Source organism: Sphaeramia orbicularis, chromosome 7, assembly GCF_902148855.1.
Source record: "Sphaeramia orbicularis chromosome 7, fSphaOr1.1, whole genome shotgun sequence".
In the NCBI taxonomy this organism is placed as follows: Eukaryota; Metazoa; Chordata; class Actinopteri; order Kurtiformes; family Apogonidae; genus Sphaeramia; species Sphaeramia orbicularis.
In genome coordinates, this window is record NC_043963.1 from 16428260 (window position 1) to 16448367 (window position 20108).

Sequence of the window (20108 nt, forward strand, 5' to 3'; positions counted from 1 at the left end):
AGCTGCTCAATAAGTAGTCTTACTCAGGGTCTGTCTTTCAATGGATCTTTATCTACTGTGTGTAACATGTCAGTGAAAATAGAATATAAACATAGTAAATGGTGGAAGAAGTAAAAGCACTAATACACACTGTGAAGCTATTCTACTAATGATTATCATCAATAAAATGTATGGAAGTAGTCATTGTGCAGTAAAATGGTCCCTGTTAGTGTTGTACAATTATATGTGATGTTTTTAGATTCATTTTCTTGCTAAATTAATGTTTATTTTACATTTTACTTCTGTACATGTTAAATATTTAGATAATTTCATGAACTTTACAAACTCTTGGGTTGTTTTATCTACAATAATACAATATGTTCTGTAAAATCATCATATGTCTGCAGTGTTGCTGTCCTGTCACAACCACATGTTCAGCTTTTCATTAGGCCTGTTTTCAGTTTTTAGCTGTAGAATTTCCAGCAATTCCAAGAGGTTTTTATAAAGATTTTCATGTAAACTCAGCTCAGTCTATAAAATAAATTATGAATTGAAAAATAACTACAGTTGACGGACAAATGTAGGGGAATAAAAAGTAGAATATTTGCTTCTGAGATGCAGTTGAGTAGAAGCACAGAGACCTCTAATGTAAACTGAGGTACTGGGCTTGAATAAAAGTACTTAATTACATTCCACAACTGAAACATAGTAGAGAATGGTGTGCAGTTTTACCCAAGGAGACTTTAACTCTCAGAGGTCCAGAGCAGCGTTTCAGACATCTGCCTCTCCTCTTTTTATTCTGTTTTTCTATAGTTTAACACATTCTTAACTGGTCGAAATCAGTTGAATTTGCTTTAGCAGAACCCAAATGTTCATCTCAACAAATGTTCTTTTAAAGTCCAGGTTTACTATTTTATTTGTCTGACAATGGATCATTTAACTAAAATTATCACTAAAAATTATGTTTATAAAATAATCACTACTTTGAGCTTCCTGATGTTTTTTACTCAGCAAGTTAAAACCCTTCATTTTAATATTGTTCTGGATGTTTTTTCAGTGATTTGCTCATATTTAATACCCTGACTGAGAATTATATTATCAACTAAACTGATGCAAACAGTCAAACATATCTGTTTACATAAATTAATTAATGTCTAAATAAGACAAAAAGCAGTGCAACTCCACCATACGATTAGACGTTCAGCAGGTATTTGACAGCGATAGATATGTTCGGCCCCTGCTTTTGAGGGTTAATCTTCAGCTCTTCATCATTTTCAAGGCAACCTGGAACAAGCCAATGAAGAGCTGAGAGCTGTGATCAAGAAGATCTGGAAAAGAACCAGCATGAAGCTACTGGATCAAGTAGTGCCTCCAGCTGGTGGTCAGTAGGCTTCAAACACACATAAAATCACACACTGAGTCAGAAGGCAGTATTTGGCTTCAGTATTGATTTGACTTTATACCTCTTCCTGTCAGGAACCCAGCCCTGTTTTACACCTGTTTTCTGTTTTCATACACTATTTGCAAAAGAGAAGGAAGTGGCCAAACAAATGCAAACATTTTCCCTATTCTCCAGTTATTAATAGATGGAGATCAGACAATGAACCTGCTTTAAATGCAAATGTATTCTTGGAATTTGAAGAGTGTTTTGCTTCAGAATTTGTGGTCCATTCATGCTCTTATCATGATACAAATATTGATCTTTACACTGGTTCTCTGACATGTCATTCTCTTCATAGCACTGTACTGTTTTAGTTCTCCACAGGTAAGTTAGAAGGCTGAAAGACAACATAAATGTCTGACTGGTGAAGACAGTTTGTTTGTTAACAATATTTCTTTCAGAAGTGTAGTTTACCAAACAACGATGATGTGAGGATGATGAAGAAGGCTCCACTGACATCATTTTGATTTTGTAAAAAGACTTTAAAAGTCAGGCATCAAACAGGCAGCTTGTTTTTCCATGAGAGCAATATGAATGTCTCTCTCGTCCATACATTGCATGCAGTTATATAATTATGTAGTTTATGTAAACTGTCTCTGGACATCTGTTTTGACTAACAAGGTTATCTAATTTGGATAATAAGGATGTGTGGTTTCCTTAGTCTAGGAGGGGCCAGTACCATTATGCCCCTTTAACCTTATCATACTAAATTTATGGGCTCATGTCAAGTCTATCCTTGATATGTACAGCAATTTTGTGTTTTGTGTATAGTCAGAATTTAGTCCGATATATGTAGGATTTTTGAGTTAGTTATGGGATCTGACATAGGAATTTAGGTTAGGTTGAAGAATGGGGTAAGGGAGCGGGAGATTATAAATTAAACTTCATCCTGCTCCTTTTGGAATGTTGGACTTTCTTTTATATAATCCTTTTGTTGTTTGGCTTTAATGCAAATTTGAAATAAATAAACAAACAAGCAAACAAACATATGAACATGCCAAACCTATGGACTCAGACCATATAAGGCAGGGGTGTCAAACTCATTTTAGTTCAGGGGCCACGTTAAGCCAAATTTGATCTGAAGTGGGCTGGACCAGTGAAATAATAACATAATGATATATACGTAGATAATGACAACTCCAAACTTTCCTCTATGTTTTACAGTGAAAAAAGTTAAATTATGTGATGAAAATGTTTACATTTACCAACTATCCTTTAAAACAGTGTGAAGAACATGAACAAACTGAAATTTCTTAAGAAAAATAAGTGCAATTTTAACAATATTATGTCTCAGTTTATCTTTTACACATGTAAATTACAGCATACAGATCACAGTGGATCTACAAACACACAAAACATTTAATAACAGGCAGAATATTGGTAAAGTTGCACTAAAGACATTTCAAAATGTTCATATTTTTTCAGGTTATTTGCGTTTTTGTGAAATGATAGTTTGTTTTAGTGTAAATACAGTAAAATGACATGGAAATGTTTGCATTTACAAAGAGAAAAATTTGGAGTGGTGAGTATTTATAGATTATGATAGTATTTTACTGATCTAACCCACTTGAGATTAAATTGCTCTGTATGTGCAACATGAACTAAAATGATTCATATCTTCAGTGTAATTTTTGCATTTCACAAACTCATCTTACAGGCCAGACTGGACCCTTTGGTGGGCCAGATTTGGCTGCATGTTTGAGACCTCTTATATAAGACAATTCAGATACCTCAGAAGTTTAATGTTGGATTCTACCAGAGTGGATATTTCAGGTATTCAGCCATGACAGCTAAACTACAGCTGTCCTCTGCAATCACTGTTTAAGTCAAACTGAGAGACTGTATTTAGATTCACAAAAGCTAGATTTTGGTGTAGTATCCCTTTAAATTGCAGATGCAGACTGTTAGTCCATCAGTAGCATTCAGCATCCTGTTTTTGGTTTTCATATGAGACGAACACCACAACCACAAATGCTGCTGTGTTCACACATATTCTCTCTTCAGTTCACAGAAACTCTCTTATTTCACTGGTTGGTTGCTGGTTCTGTCATAATCCCACAGTTTTGTTTATTGTTCATCTTTGTGGCTCTTCTTCCTTTTTCACTCATCTCTGATAATTCTGATATAGATAAAATACTTAGAAACTGTCTAGCTACACATCACACTGCATTAGTCTTTGGCCACCTTTAGCGTTGCTGTTTTTGCAGGGTTGAAATGAGCATGCATATTTATTTCTCATTCTCTTCTCTTCAGATACATCAAGAAAAAAGGAGGTCACACTAAATACGACCACTTTGGTTTATAGATGCTGTTTTTACCCTGGTTTTAATGCTGTACGTACTTATATATCCAGGTTTTATCTTAATACGAAAACTGAGAAATGCATATATATGGGCATTATAACTTTACTAAACCAACAAACCAAATGTTGGACTAGGTCTTTTACACAGTACTGTATATTTAAAACTTGTATGTTATCAGTATTCACACTCAGAAGAAACACAGAAATCGAACCTGTAACATTATGTTACCTTTCCCCGCCGCCATGTCTCCTTTTCTTGGTGTTTTTGCTTGCTTTTTTCTCTATTATGTTCATCTTCTCACATTGTAAGTAATTTGTTTTTGCCTTCTATACAAGCTTACATCATTTTCCATAAATGTAAAAATCATGCTGTGTCAACTTGTTTTTTCAACAATTCCAAAAACATTCCCATTAGTGGTTCTTTTGACTCCTTGCTCATCATGTTTAGTCATTGTTGCAAATAACTGAATCATTTAGTGATGCATTTGGTACTTTATTTAAACATCTTATCATTTAGATTCTAAGAGTAAGGCATTTGTATATTCAGTTGTTTTCCAAACTTAACGATTTAACATTCTGTATTAGTTTTTTTTTATTCATGTGTCCTAGTTGTGTCCATGTAGCTCTATGTTCCACTCTCCTACTTTGCTTCCTATGCCTCAACACTGCCCTGTTGTAGAATCAAAGCTTTATTTAGCTGCATGTCTCCATGTGCTTTAGTTTTCTAACTCCTGTCTTTCTTTTCTGCCGAGCTTCTCTCATCCACAGCCTCCTCTGCTTTTAGTCGTCGGCCTTCTGCTTTTCTCTTTCTGCCACCCTGAGCTCTTTGGGGCAGTTCTGTTTTAGTCTGGTGGCATGAAACTACTGATACCTCTCTTTAGAAAACTCCTCTAAGCTCTTTCCAGAAAGATAACCTGCTGTCACACTTTGATCCGACATGTTCTAATGTTATTGAGAAAAAGAGTATTCAATGTTTTCAAGGTTTTATGGAGAAAAGCATGTAAGGGATAATGTACAGTGAGTCAGCAAAGTGCTTCAGGACCTTCACTGTGCATTATTCTGCTTATTATGTGGCAAAATATATCCTATAGGTGAAACGATGTAAAGCACAGCAATGATTTTTTTTTTATAGTAATAATAGACTATCATTAACCAATCTGTATTCAGCAAAACCATGGAATAAATTACACTATTTTACTAATAACTAGAAAAGCATTTGGATAGCGCAGACCTCTGCCAAGGCAGATCAGTCCCCCCCCAATAACCACCAAAATTTAATCATTTGTTCCTTGTGCCAGTATCAACATATCCTGAAAATTTCATCCAAATCCGTCCATAACTTTTTGAGTTGTCTTGCTAACAGACAGACAGACAAACCTCAAAAAAACATAACCTCTGCTGTTACACTTGGCAGAGGTAATAAAGCCTGATTACACACAGGTATCAGCAAAAATATAAATTTTCATCAAATATATCTGAAGTAAAAACCATATTTTAGGTACTGTGTGTGTGTTAAAATGGGTAAAATACAGAGACAAAATTTCCCTACAGTTAACCTTTAAATATTTACCCATATTGTCTTTTCACATATTGATAATGTCATTTTATTTATTAATAATAATTTTTTTTATATACATAAAAAACTAAGATATATTTCTCCTAAAACCAACACCAAAATTATACAAAAAAAATCAAGTTATCTTTGTAAATAATCAGTAAATTCACTGGAAAATGAGTAGGTAATAATGTGCTTTTGGAGTGATATGACAGGTTTTCTTTCTGAACTGAGCCTCTCTGAGTTTCTCTTTGGCTGTGTCAGGTGCTGTAGGAAGAAAAAAAAAACAAATCAGGTCATGTTCTGTGAGAATGAATCTCTTCTATCACCCGATCATTTTTGTATAACTGCAAATGAGACTTCTGTCTTGCAGCATCCCTCCTATTCACATGTGTCAGCTTGTCTTGACTCAATCCCTTATGGAACAGGGAAAGATGACAATGAAAAAGACCCTCAGATTTTCCTACGCACCATGATGCAGCCTGTCTTCTTCATGTTTAGTCTGTCCCCCCAGTCTGCTTCAGCTTATCTGAGTGAATCAGACCCACGCTTAGTTAGCCTCCCTGCATGGCAGATTGTATGTGTGTGTGTGTGTGTGTGTGTGTGTGTGTATAGTCAAAGCATTCTTTATGGCTGAAAGTAGCATCTGTGTTTTCCCAAAAAAGGGGAGCTGTAGATCTGACCTTTGCTGCTTCACACTGTTCACTTAGCTTCCACCTGGCATGTGCTTTTTGCTGCAGATTATGTTGTTTTGAGAGCTGAGATAATAAATGTCTCTGCTTGTCTGTCTGTTAATCAGTAATTGTGACATACAGTATTGTGTGCTGTAACCATGTAGACTGATTTTTATCTCTGGTGAACTTATTTGATGCTGTAAAACATTACTGAATCAAATCTGACTTTTTATTATAGTATACTACAGAGATCCTTTTATGGGAGCAGACCGTTTCACAGCCTCACATGTATTTCAGAGATAAAGCAAGATGGGAGCTGCAGCCATAGATGTTATCTGCCGTTTGCATGTGTTTGTAAATGTCATTTGCAGAGTCTCACAGATTTCCACAGTGATACCTACAGCTGTCATTATAGCTCCCACTACTTCTCTTTTTATTTTGATTTAATGTGTATTTAGTGTTGAGTTTTAGGGACAAGTGTTTTTTAATACCTGACCAAATTTATAAAAAGAGCTATTTTCTTTGGCAGCCCAACAATAAGTCAGTGATTTCATGTCATGAGTAATAAAATGAAATTACTTCCAGATAAGTCATAATCATCCTCAAGTACCCCCAGTGCTCACAAATACTCCCATTGAGTGTAGTGTGTTTATTTTCTAAAGTTATACAGCAACTTGAGTGATATTTTGGTATAAAGATGACATTGGTTATTGGTCTTTTGATTCAGGCTTTTAAAGATCTGATCTTAAATCTGGATTCATGAAGGACTTTTTTACAAACCCGTGTAGATTCAGGGTGTCATTGTGAGGTTTGACTTTAGTGGGTCTTTTTGTATTTTGATGGGATGTTAACCTGGAGGTGATGTAGTGTGATCCTGATACACATTTGAGCGTGGACGTGTCCTGGTGTTCAGGTGTTTTTGGTGCTGATCTGGGAGGATTTGGTGTGTCTGGTCTGTTCACTTAGATGACGAGGTAACAGTGGGGAAGTTCTATGCCACCTTCCTGATACAGGACTACTTCAGGAAGTTCAAGAGGCGCAAAGAGCAAGGTCTTGTGGGAAGGCGCTCATGGGAGAGGCTGAACACAACCATGGTTCTACAGGTGAGTAAAGGGATTAGATTTACTCCCCCTCTGGTTACATCCCTTACTCTGATTTTGCCAAACTTATTTTGTCTTTTTTTGCTAATGAATAGTATCAGCAGTCATGTAATTTCTGTCTCTGGAAACAAAAAATGATATGGTTAAATCAAAAACTAAAATCTACATGAAACAAAGCTTTTACTACTGTATAATCATATAATCTTAATCTTGTCACCCCCAGATTCAAACATTGATGGATCACTGTGGAATCATTGTTCTTTGCTTGATTTTATAATGATTAAAACAAATGTTAGCCCATAAAAAAGCTGTAATGTTGCTGTAATACCGCATTTGAGATGTTAAGATACAATGTATGTAAGTCATAAAACAGTTCCAGTCTTTTACAGCTCATAACAAAATCTAAAATAGTACACCAGAAAAGTACCTGGTAAAAGCAAACAGTGTAGCAAACAAAACAAAACTGTACACAGAAATTTTTATCTTATTCTGTGAAAGCTAAAAATAAAATAGGAAACGTCTATTTCCTGTATATGCCATGTTACCTCCTTCACAGGCCGGTCTGCGCACGCTTCATGACATTGGACCAGAGATCCGTCGAGCCATATCATGTGACCTGCAGGAGGACGGGCTGGTAGATGGTAACGGCGAGGAAGACGAAGAAATATACAGGGTAAATTTCATAAGTTCATGAAACATGTTTGTTTTGAAGGGTCAGTTAACATTTATTAGTTCATATTTTCTAGGTTTTTTCATTTTTTCATATATTTTCTTAAAAGGCGAAATAAAACAGACATTTTTTTTTGTTTGTTTTTTTGAGTCAAATACTTAACTTCAACTGCAGCTTTGTAAGTTAAAGGTGCATTTCATTGGATTTAGTGGTATCTAGCAGTGAGGGTGCAGACCTTAACCATCACAATAGCCCTTTCTTTTCTTTAAAATTAAAAGCATGGCATTTTAATCTCTTTAAAAGAGACTGAAATGCCATGGACTCATAACATTCATCACACAGTACAAAAACACATCATTATGGACTCTGCTACAGACCATTGTAACATCAGTGCAACAGCCCAATAGCAATTTCAAATAAAATTCTCATTATAAAAACGCACAACAGCAGGAAGGAATGGTAGCGTTCACTTCCCACTTCCAACAGATGCTCGACTAGTTATCCTTTCTCAGACCTCTTTTGATAGAATCTAGCCGCTGCAGACCAGGAACTCACAACAAGACCTGTAGTTTTGGAAGTGCTCCGACCTCATCGTTTGGAGATCATAATATGGCCCTTGTCAAAATCAGATCCTTGTGCTTGTCAATTTGCTTGTTCCAACCCATCAGCTTCAAGGACTAAACATTCACTTGCGTCCTAATATATCCATCCCCCTTAAAGGTGCCATTATATCAGAATGATTCATATTATTACCATTTCACCTGTCTGTGGTCATAAAGTTATGGCTGATTGATGTGCATGACCTGCCACCAGATCAGTCAATAGGAAAGTTCAACTGCAGTAGCCAGGATCCAACCAGTATATAGTACTCACTATAGATATTTATAACACAAAATGTAGAATTTCAGATTTGGACTTTGATTTATCAATAGCATTAATACAAACCTATACACCTTGTTTTAAAGGGGGGGTTAGTTACAGTTTGAATAACAAGGGAAGAGTAATGGTTATGGCAAAGGCAATATGTTATCAAATTGATGCATTTTGGAATATTTTATTGTTATAATAGCGTTTATACACTTTTGACCTCATTTTAGGGTTAACCGAATAGAAATAACCAGAAAGCATGAGTAGGAAAGCAGAAAATCAGTTGTTGTTTCTGATAAGATATGACTTAATTGATCCCATCATGGGGAAATTGCAATGCTTACAGCAGCAAAAATACAGAAAACAAGGTGCAGAAGATAGGCAGAATATTTAAAACAGGAGTAAAAACAGGAAATGTAGACTAGTATCTGCAATTTTCAGGTCATAGCCAATGATGCAAAACGAAGCAGCAGTGTTAGGAGTGTAAAATTAAGCAGATATCACAATTTGGCCAAATATATGGCATGCAATTATGCAATGAGGCTAACATTATTATTTACACATTTACTGGTCTGTTTTTGCAGCGTAACGGTGGCCTCTTTGGAAACCATGTCAACCATGTGACCGGTGATCAGCAAGGCTCATCTCAACCGACCACTGTCACCCAACGGCCCCTTCAGATCCTGCCCTTTTCCTGCAGTGCCTCCATCGAATCCACCCAAAACACCAGGAAACTCAGCCATGACAGAGAGGAGACAGACATGAACTCCTCACCCATTCAGTACAATCATCATTATTATAATTACCCTCACTGTAACTCCACCTGCCACCCATCGCCAATTCCCTCCAATGCCAACCTCAACAACGCCAATGTGCCCTCAATTCTCTCCATGACCAATGGGAGGCAGCAGAAGTTTTTGTTGCGGCGAGACCGACCATCCTCTACTAAGAATGCCTCACCTTCATGCACCTACAAAAAAATGGTTGAGAAGCCTTGGAAATCACACTCTACAAGGTACGTTTGTTGGTGCATAAAACATCTTTTCCTTTGTTTTTAAAATCAGTTTCCTGCTGTAATATTAATTTTGTCTATCCTAAGTCTGTGGATTGACATAAATCACATGAGGAACTATAAAGGAAATGTCATACCAATAAACTGTTGAGGATGGACAGTATATTGGGATTTCTGTTTCATAGTCTAATCCTGCCTTCACGTGCTATGAGAATTATGATAAATACTAGTTATGAACTCAAAACTTGCACATGAACACCGCTCACATTGTATTTTCCGCCGGAGAACTGGGAACATTTTTTGATTCTTTGAACTTTTCAGCATGGCGGAGAGCAGTGAGGGATTCATCAATGATTAACAATGTTTTTATTAATGTTCTGCTGCTGTTAACTTATGATTTTGCACTTTTATAGCATACACAATTTGCAAAAAAAAAAAGAGAGTAAAGATGCTGTAGCAGATGAATTAACACATCCAAAATTCTTTAAACCAAGGAGGTTACGATAAATAGTGTCAGCCATTTTTCATTGCGGTCAAAAGCCCTTGAACACAACACACTTGTGATTTTGAATTCACTATTGGAAAGGATCTTACCCGATAGCGCGTGAAGGCAGCATAAGAACACATGACAAGCAATCAAACGTGAGAACACATAGCCTATATAAGATACATTTCAGCCATACTATGTGGTTCTAATGATTTTTAAACACAGCATGTCCACATTAATAATTCCAAAGAAAAAATTAAAAACTAATAAGCTGAGGTATAAAATGTATTTATTTAGATAGAGACATATACATGTTGGCATTGTTACACCTTAGATATCCAAATCTATGTAATTTACAATATTGTGCAAAATTCTTTGGCCACATTTATCTTTGTTGCTTTTACAGGGTTGAAATGATCATACATAATTATTTGTCATTCTCTTTTCCTCAGGTACAACAAGAAAATACAGGAAATATGTGCACTGCCTTAAAAGATACACAAAAAACTGAACTAAAGGGATTCTAAAGGTTAAAGTCACTATTTAGTGTGACCTCTGACCCCATGACAAGAAGCAGTACAAACAATTAGAAACATCTGATGTGTTGAATGAAACCTGGTATAAAACAAATCTCATATTGTCTGAAAAAAGAGTTAAAGACATCTTAAGGGCAAAGGGAGGTCACAATAAATATGACTGCTTTGGTTTTTAGAAGTTGTGTTTTCCCTGAAACTTGTTTTTACTGCCGTACATACTTCACATATATCCAGATTTTATCTTAATACAGAGACTGAAAAATTTTGGCACAGTTCTGTCTACAAGACTTGTAGTCATAGTATCTAAAATGCAAACATTGTCTCTGGTTTAGCTTATAAGACATGCCACTAAAACAAACAAAAACTAGCATTATGATATTAAACAATATTAACAATAAAAAAATTAACAGACTAAATAATTGACAATATACGCACTGACACAGATCAGGAAACAGTCAAGCAATAGTACAAGTTATGAAAGTTCACAAAATACAGACGGAAACCCTTCTTGAAATTACCCATGATCCTCCTCTTCATCATGGTCACTTCTCAGTCTTTTAGACTAAACCCTGTTCATCCTCCTGACAGGTTTTACGGGTGTTTTCATTCACACCTCTGCTTTGTAGTACAGTTAAATTAGTTTGAATTTTTTTTGTCTCTTGTTGTGATGGACAAAAACCAGAGATGGATGTATGTGTTTATATTCTGTGTTCTCACATTGTTTGTAATGATGCATTTCCATTTACAAATTGAGGTGGAAATGATCCAAGTTTACAAACTCAACAACTGATTCAGACCAGAGTAAATAAATCACAGATGCGAGACCACCCTAAAGCCGAATTTTATCCAACTCAGATTATAATGATCTGTATGAGCTCTTAGTTTTTGAGCCTACAAACATCCCGAATGACAACATAAACTGACTCCACATCATGTGCAATGCATATAACACAAATGAATAAGCAAGACATGACAGAGAAACAACATTCAGTGACTTATTCAGTAGTGCAATAAGATCATGCAATACTATCAATGAGTTTTATCAGAATAGGGAAGAAGGGCTGATTGCAAAAGAGCACATTTAACTTGTATCAGTGCTGTAGTTTTGAAAGTGCTTTACAGGCCTAGTCCCTGCAGCAGTCACATAGTGTGTTCAGTAATCTGTATAATCTTTGCAAAACAAGCATTTTCATTTGTCTCTTATCTTCTGTCATTGCATGAACCACATCCTCTCTCCTTTCCTGTGCATTATCTCCTATCTGGTTGATGACGGCCACTCATCTGAACAGGACACGCTACTATGAGGCCTACATTAGGTATGTGGACAGCATGGGATGCACAATATGTTGTTTTAGGAAGCAGCTGAAATAATACAGAATATCTAATTTGTTTGTGTAATTTAAAATATGTTACAAAAATACATTTTAATTTATTAGTCATTTGTACGGCAGGTCAGAAAACAGCGGTGGACTCTATCCTACGATCCGACGAGAGGATCCAGGAGACAGGGACAGCGACGAGGATCGGGGTTCAGGAGAATACTTCAGTGGGGAGGAGTTTCACGAGGATGACATCATGCTCACAAGAGACAGGTAGAGCGATGCCCATGAGACGTTGATGAAGAGTTAGTCCATCTACAGAGTATTAGTAACGTTTCAGCAGCTGAAGTTCAATATTTAAAGTCTTCATGAAATGTAATTTTGCTTTTTAAGTGTTTTTATGCCTCTTAGGGTTTTTGTATGTGACTAAACTTACTAAAACTGATTTGGTAATTATTACCTCCGCCAAGGAGGTTATGTTTTCGCCAGGGTTTGTTTGTTTGTTTGTCTGTCTGTCTGTCTGTTTGTTTGTTTGTCTGTCCGTTAGTGTGCAACATAACTCAAAAAGTTATGGACAGATTTGGATGAAATTTTCAGGGTTTGTTGGAAATGGGATGAGGAAGAAATGATTAAATTTTGGTGGTGATCGGGGGGGGGGGGCACTGATCAGCCTTGGCGGAGGTCTGCGCTCTCCGAGTGCTTCTAGTTCTTAATGTTTTTTGTTTTTTTTTTAGATTTTGTCATTTTGTGTAAAAGGTGAAATGATTTTGGTGATTTATCTTGCACCCTGGAGATGTGCTTATATATCTGATGAAACCACAGACCAGGGGTGTCAAAAATGCAGCCCAGGGGCCAAAACCCACCCTCCAGAGCATTCAATGTGGGCCCATTGGAGGAATTTGCAAAGTCTAAAAATTACACAAAAGGCACTGACAGTCAAGGGGGTCATCAAGTCTGGACAAGTTGTTTTGATCATAAAGTTAAATGGTGTATTTGTCAATTCCAGATACCTGTTACTAAATGTTCATGAATGTTCAGGTTATTCACATTTTTGTGAAAGGATAATTTGTAAATACATACGTTTTTATATTTTAATTTTACTTTTATTGCACTAAAAGGCCAAAATTTGGAGCTGTCATTATTTATAAGTTATTATGCTATTATTTTACTGGTCCGGCCCATTTGAGGTCCAAATGGGCTGTATGTGGCCCCTGAAATAAAATGAGTTTGACATCCATGCCAGAGACTGTATATAAAAATAGATGATGGTCAAATGTAGATGAAACTCTCTACGCTCTAACCCCTGGTGACTGGCAGCAGTATAGGCCATAAAAACACAAATATGCATCCAATAAGTTTTTCACAAAGGTGATTTTGGTCTATTTATATAGATGTCATCAAGTAAATTCATGTTCAATTCGTCAAAAACGTATTTGATATTATATAAACTTCTGATTGGAAAAAAAAAAAAGATTTCACATTCAGCCCAATTTTGACATCATTTCCCCTTAATTATCACATGAAAAGCTGAAAAAAATTGTTGGCAACTCAACATTTCATGAGACAAATTCCTCAATGATGTTGAAATGTTACAGTACTCTGTAAAGTCTTTATGGGTGGATTATCTAAATGAGGAGCTCTCCTAATATCATGTGTTTAAAACAACAGTCCATGGGTCTCTTGCTGAAACTATATCCTTGTTTTAATTGTAGAACCATATATTAGTTAAAGATTTTCTTGTGATCAGACAGGTAGAATTGAGGAAATATGTTTATTTTACTTGCTGATGGTTTCGGCTGTGGCTTCAGCCTTCATCAGAGCTGTCAAACGCTTTCTGGTGTGACGTGTCTAAAAACAGCTGATCTGGCCGAGAAACTTTTCAAGATAAAATTTCCCCTCCCCAACCTGAAGCTGAAGCTACAGCCATAACCATCAGCAGGTGAAAAAAAAAACATCTATCCTCAATTCTACTTGTTTGATCACAAGAAAATCTTTAACTAATATTTGGAAAGGAAGACATGATGAACATAATCAGTCTATGTAAATCCATATAGAGTATTTCTCTCAGATACATAAAAATGTCACATATCAAATAAGAAACTGTAACAGAAATAAAAATCCAACCAAAAAAATCATGTAATAATGTAGTAAAGCAATCAAAAATGTGGAAAATTAAATGAATATTTACCTCCGCCAAGGAGGTTATGTTTTTGCCAGGGTTTGTTTGTTTGTTTGTCTGTTTGTTTGTCTGTCCGTTAGTGTGCAACATAACTCAAAAAGTTATGGACAGATTTTGATGAAATTTTCAGGGTTTGTTGGAAATGGGATAAGGAAGAGATGATTAAATTTTGGTGGTGATCGGGGGTGGGGGGGCCCACGGGGGGGCCCATTTCCAACAAACCCTGAAAATTTCATCAAAATCTGTACATAACTTTTTGAGTTATGTTGCACACTAACGGACAGACAAACAGACAAACAAACAAACAAACCCAGGCAAAAACATAACCTCCTTGGCGTGGGGGGGCCCACGGGGGGGCCACTGATCAGCCTTGGTGGAGGTCTGCGCTCTCCGAGTGCTTTTCTAGTTATTAAATGAAACAGTAACAAGAATAAAAGAACATTAAATGTGTCCTTAAACTGGTAATTTTAATGTATGTTTGGTCGATCAGGTGCTAAATGTTTCCTTTACAGGTTGTCCAGCAAAGAACGTCTCCATTCAGAAGGAGATGCTGAGGTTTCCAGGGGCGATCAACAGTCTGATGGTTACTATGACGACGATCAACAGCCCATCTACCAGGACGGCAGGCATTCACCCAGGAGATGGTTTTTACCATCACCTCAAGGTGAGTCGCAATTGTAGTGTTTAGTCTGTAGTGTGTTTTCATTCTTGGAAGCATCGGAAGTTTATTCAACAAGTTTATGTAGCTTTTTAATATATGACCTTATATACTTTTTAATAGGGTTATTTTAATATAGAATTGTTAATCTCCTTAAACGTTTCTTATTACACAGTATATCCAATGCCTTACAACAAAATGACCTACAGTAAAATGCTAAAAAATATCACAATGAATTTTGATCTGTCTACACAGTATGGCTCATGGTTTTTGTCTGTATTGTGTATTTTGTTGAAACTGAGTACAGAGCCATATAAAAATATTTTGTTTTTGTGTTCCCTCAGCCTCCAACAGACCGACATTCAGCTTCGAGTGTCTTCGTAGAAGAAGCAGTCAGGATGATGCGCCTCCGTCTCCGTCCTGCACAGCTCTTCCACTTCACCTGGTGCAGCAGCAGGTAGACGTAGCTTTGAGGTGGTTGGTTTTCTCTACGGTCGCTGTCTGCTTTCATAAATAACTTCTCCATGTTATAACCTCTGACCTCAGGTGATGGCGGTAGCTGGTCTTGATGCTACCAGAATTCGCCGCCTGTCTCCGACGAGGTCGCTGCGCTCGTGGGCCACGCCCCCTGCTTCCCCCATCAATCGTGACTTCTCGCCCAGCTACACACCACTCATACAGGTCTGATTCTGTGAGATGAGAACAAATTTAACTGAGAAATATGTTTGAGAGGGATGTGTTGTTTGACAAAACTAAACAACACTTTTAGCTGTTTATGAGAGTGACAAACAGTTTCCGCTACACTGAAAAAAAGGAATTTCAAAAATATAAACAAGTCTTATTTCTGGGAAAAGAGTCTTCATTTTTTCATTTATTCTGCCAGGCATGTATTTCATTAGAAATGTAAGCTCATTTCAAGAAAATGTATCTATCTTTGCTTTAGTTAGATGTTCTGGATATTAATATTGAGCTAAATGTATCCAATAACTTATTTACCAACCCTTTAAGAGAATAAATGACCAGTAGAATGTCACTTAGTGAATTTACTCAAGTAATGTACTGTACCTGAATATTTGTGATCAGATGAAACGTCATTAAGGTGTCTGCACATCCTTACAATGTCTAAAATTCACTTTTATGAATATTAGCTCTTAGATGTTATTAGTCTTAAATCTGATTGAGGTCTAAGCTTTGTCTTTTAATTTTTTTTTAAAGCAAGTCAAACTCACATGAATGTTTAAATGTGTGATGTTCCAAATACTTACAACTTATAGTACTTTTTGACTTTATATTCATAATCATCTCTTAACCTCACTCCATGAACCATATTCCTACAGAAAACCTACCACTGTGTAGAAGCACATATATACAGTCATATATTTACCTGAAGTGAATTAAAAAAAGCATAATTTGTGCAAAAATATGTTTTACGTTTGATTAAAAGTGATCTTAAAGCCATCCTAAAAAGAATTAAAGTTAAGGGTCTGACACCTATAGTCATGTACTCCACAAATATTTAACATTTTACTTTTAATGTTACTTAAATCATCATACTTTTCATCGTGCAGTATGAAGTATGAGGTTTGATAGTGATAAAAATAGAATATTATATATATACCAGGAAATATTCTGCATGAAAAGTACATATTGCAACAAGTACATATTGGTTATGGCACTTGATAGAAAGGGAGGAAAGTACAGAAAGAGAAAAAAAATGGAGAAATAAAAATAATCTGAGGAGTTTTACTATTTAGAAACAGAACAATAATGTTAAGATTGAGGTTTTACTGTCTTCACTTTGTCCGCTGTGACAAACTCAGTGTGAGCATATAGTATATACATGCATCAGGTGGACTGGCGCAGTCCGGGCAGCGTCGGCAGTCTTCCTGGAGCCGTGAAGAGGAGTTCATGGTACACAGAGAGACGAGACGGCCCTCCGAGTCGCAGCCATTCACCATCACGCCTGCAACTTCCTGCAGAGAGCTGCTCGCACTGCCTGCAGAAGAGAGGCAGCGCCAACAGTCTGGTGGAGGCTGTGAGTAGACACCATGACTACCGGGGTTGGATATGCTCTAAGATGACACAGATACACCTCTGAGGATAAATATAAAGATTTTCAGGAAAATGTAGAAGAATGTTATTAACAGCATTGTGAAAGACTGGAAAGACCATGGAATGAAGCATGAAATCATGAATCTGGGTTACAGGGTTACAGAGATAAAATTGCCCAATTTAGTTCCAACTAAGTATGATGTGATGAAATGTGATTTTCTTTTTTTCTTCTTTTTTTATGTGACACAGGTATTGAGGTCTTTCTCTTTGTCCCTGAATGTTTCACCCAAATCAGAGTAATTGAAATAAAAAATTAAGCGAAAAGAAAATACATAAAAAGTAACTTATAAGAGCAATTTATTCCTCTTACAAATGACTGTGAAATGTACACTCACAAGTTTAATTACTTCAACATTACATTCATATGATGATAAAATTTTGATAAAACTTTGTGAGTGTGAACATGTTTACTGCAGAAGCTGCTATTGTCTTGTCTTTTCTAACTTGTAATGAAGAAACTGACTAAATATTGACAGATATTAAGGAGATTACTATTTCTATTTTAGACATTCCTGAAAAAGAACTTTGATTTGAATGTCTAAATCAGGGGTGTCAAACATACGACCTGCGGGCCAAAACCGGCCCACCAAAGGGTACACTCCAATCCATGGGATGAACTTTTAAAATGCAAAAATTACACTGAAGATGTTCAAATCGATTTAGTTCAGGGGCCACGTACAGTCCATTTTGATCTCAAGTGGGTCAGAGCAGTAAAATAACATTATAATATAATCTTTATTTTTAGTGTAAAAAAATGAAAATTACATGAAAACATTTACATTTACAAACTATTCTTGCACAAAACAATTTAACCCTTTCATGCATACTGGTCACTACAGTGGACAGCTATCCAAAGCTTTTCTCTTGTATATTCATGGGTTTTGTTGTTTTACTTCCATATCATCCAACTCAGTGGACACTTATGCACCATCCCATACACTGCAATTCATACCATTACTGTAACTTTGCTGTTTGTCATAAACCTGATCTGCAGAAACAGGTTTGAGTGTAAATCAGCAGCTTGTTATTGATATTAGACAGTAATTAACAGTTTTTCTTAAACAAAAGTTGTTTTCTTTTTTTGCATCGTATCTCCATAAAGTGAGTAATAACTAATATTAGAGTATGTTAAAATGTGACAAAACATCAGATTAGCAACATTAAAAAATGTATTTCATAGTTTTCACAAAGTATATCAGTGAATACATGTTTCTTTGTTTCATAAATTAAATGCATGGTGTCCAGCTGAGTGGACATTTTTGTAACTCCATGAAAAATAGGTTCATAAAAAAAAAATTTCAATCGCATTGCTTTTTTTCATGCCTAAAGAGGAATACAAACACTCAGGAAAAAAATCTTGATTAAGGTTCTCATAATTCATGCGTGAAAGGGTTAATAAACTAGACAAATATAAACCACCTGAAATGTCATCAGAGAAGTACATGCAATGTTAACAATGTTATGTCTGTTACTAAATGTTTTGTGCCTTTGTAGATCCACTGTGATCTGTCAGTGGTAATGCACATGTGTAATTGATAAGCTGAGACGTAATGTTGGTAAAATTGCATTTATTTTTCTACAGAAATTTCAGGTTGTTTGTGGTTGTTCTTGTTATTCTTTTTTTAAAGGACAGTTTATAGATGTAACCATTTTCTTTTTTTTTTTAAACTAGTTTTATTGATCATCAAGGTCAAATATTGATCGTATACAATCATGAACACTCGTTGACAACAAAGCTCATTTAACAATGTTAGTTACTGTACCAGTTAGATTCCAAGTAGGAAAGGAAGAAAATGAATTGCACAAGTCAAAGTTAAAGAGGGGAAGAAGAAACACTAAACTAAAAAAAAAAACAAAAAAACATATAGACAACCCCACAAAAAACTCTTATGTAGATATTCTGCTGTTTCAACAGATATCGTGATACAAATGTCCACTTATGCATAAAAATATCCTTTTTCAATTGTAATTGTGCCATAGACGACCATTTTCATAATGTAATTTTACTTTTTTGACTTTTTTGATATTGTTTATAGGTTATTATGTTGTTTTTTTTTACTGATCTGGCCTGTTACATCATATTAGGCTGAATGTGGCCCCCGAGCTAAACTGAGTTGGACCCCTTTGGTCTAGCTGAACTGACTCGTTCCAGGTCTGATCATTTGTTTCCGTTTTTCTCAGGTGTTAATCTCTGAGGGTCTGGGGAAATACGCCAGGGACCCAAACTTTGTGTCAGCGACCAAACATGAAATCGCAGATGTCTGTGAGATGACTATTGACGAGATGGAAAGCGCTGCTAGTAATCTGTTGAATGGGAGTATGGGTAATGGCAACAGTGGGGAAACTGGGAACGTCTGCTCGGACGCCACTGCGCTCCTTCGAGACTGCAGTATCCGCGACTACAGCGACGAGGAGTCGTACGTCGCTGTGAAATGTGAAGAGGACCTAACAGACGAGATGATATGCATTACATCACTATAGCAGCGGCTCACATGGGATTATTTAGGTTTTTTCAATTTAATTTATTCTACTATTTTACACTGGGGGATGGTTCTGCATCCTGCAATAGACACAACATGTAAACCGCAGATGGAAAAGAGACAAAGTGCCTTGTTTTCTCTTTTTTGTGGAGTGACGTGAAGAAAAAACAGAAGAAATCAGAGAAGCAATGGATTGAAGGATCATATACTGAAACCTGAGTCGACCTGCCAGCCCACATGTCATTAATTATGCTCTTTAGAGTTGTTTATTTTATTTTGTCAGTCAGTTACACTCCGTTGAACAGTAGCCTCACAAAGCCGGTCTGAAGGTCATTCTTCCAGTTTTGCTCTGACGCCATCCAAACCAAATCAGTGAATCTAATCTCACCACATCAGTTGAGTCAAGTGTTTGTTTGGAAAAGGAGCTTACTATGGTATCAGTCCTGAGAACAAAAGAGATCCTTTAAAACTGCTGTTTGCATTTATACGTGGTCCGAATATGTGTGAAGATCAGGAGAATTAGTTCAGTGATGTGAAAAACAGACTCTTAAGGCTGAGCACCAACCTTCAATACTTTAAAGGCACCATGGAATTTCTTAAATACCATCAATTATCTAAAAATGCCTTGTTTGAAAGCAAATATTAATAGGTATAAATATAGATAGACTTTATTTCAAACATAAGTAGGCAAAAGGAATTCCAGGTTTAAAAAGACACTCCAATATATGGAAATAAGT

General features: G+C 36.2%; 1 protein-coding gene across 11 annotated transcripts in view; it reads left to right on the forward strand.

Moving 5' to 3' along the window:
- cacna1db (calcium channel, voltage-dependent, L type, alpha 1D subunit, b) overlaps window positions 1-19902 on the forward strand; it is a 154583-nt gene extending 134681 nt beyond the window's left edge. For all 11 annotated transcript variants that reach the window (XM_030139271.1, XM_030139276.1, XM_030139273.1 and 8 more), the window contains 11 exons: window positions 1259-1360; window positions 6918-7054; window positions 7608-7724; window positions 9173-9603; window positions 11913-11939; window positions 12075-12215; window positions 14634-14785; window positions 15124-15236; window positions 15326-15460; window positions 16629-16814; window positions 19073-19902. In XM_030139271.1, the coding sequence (XP_029995131.1) occupies window positions 1259-1360; window positions 6918-7054; window positions 7608-7724; window positions 9173-9603; window positions 11913-11939; window positions 12075-12215; window positions 14634-14785; window positions 15124-15236; window positions 15326-15460; window positions 16629-16814; window positions 19073-19372 (1841 nt within the window). In that variant the 3' untranslated portion in view covers window positions 19373-19902. The remainder of the gene's footprint in view (window positions 1-1258; window positions 1361-6917; window positions 7055-7607; window positions 7725-9172; window positions 9604-11912; window positions 11940-12074; window positions 12216-14633; window positions 14786-15123; window positions 15237-15325; window positions 15461-16628; window positions 16815-19072) is intronic.
- Window positions 19903-20108: the final 206 nt, after the last annotated feature.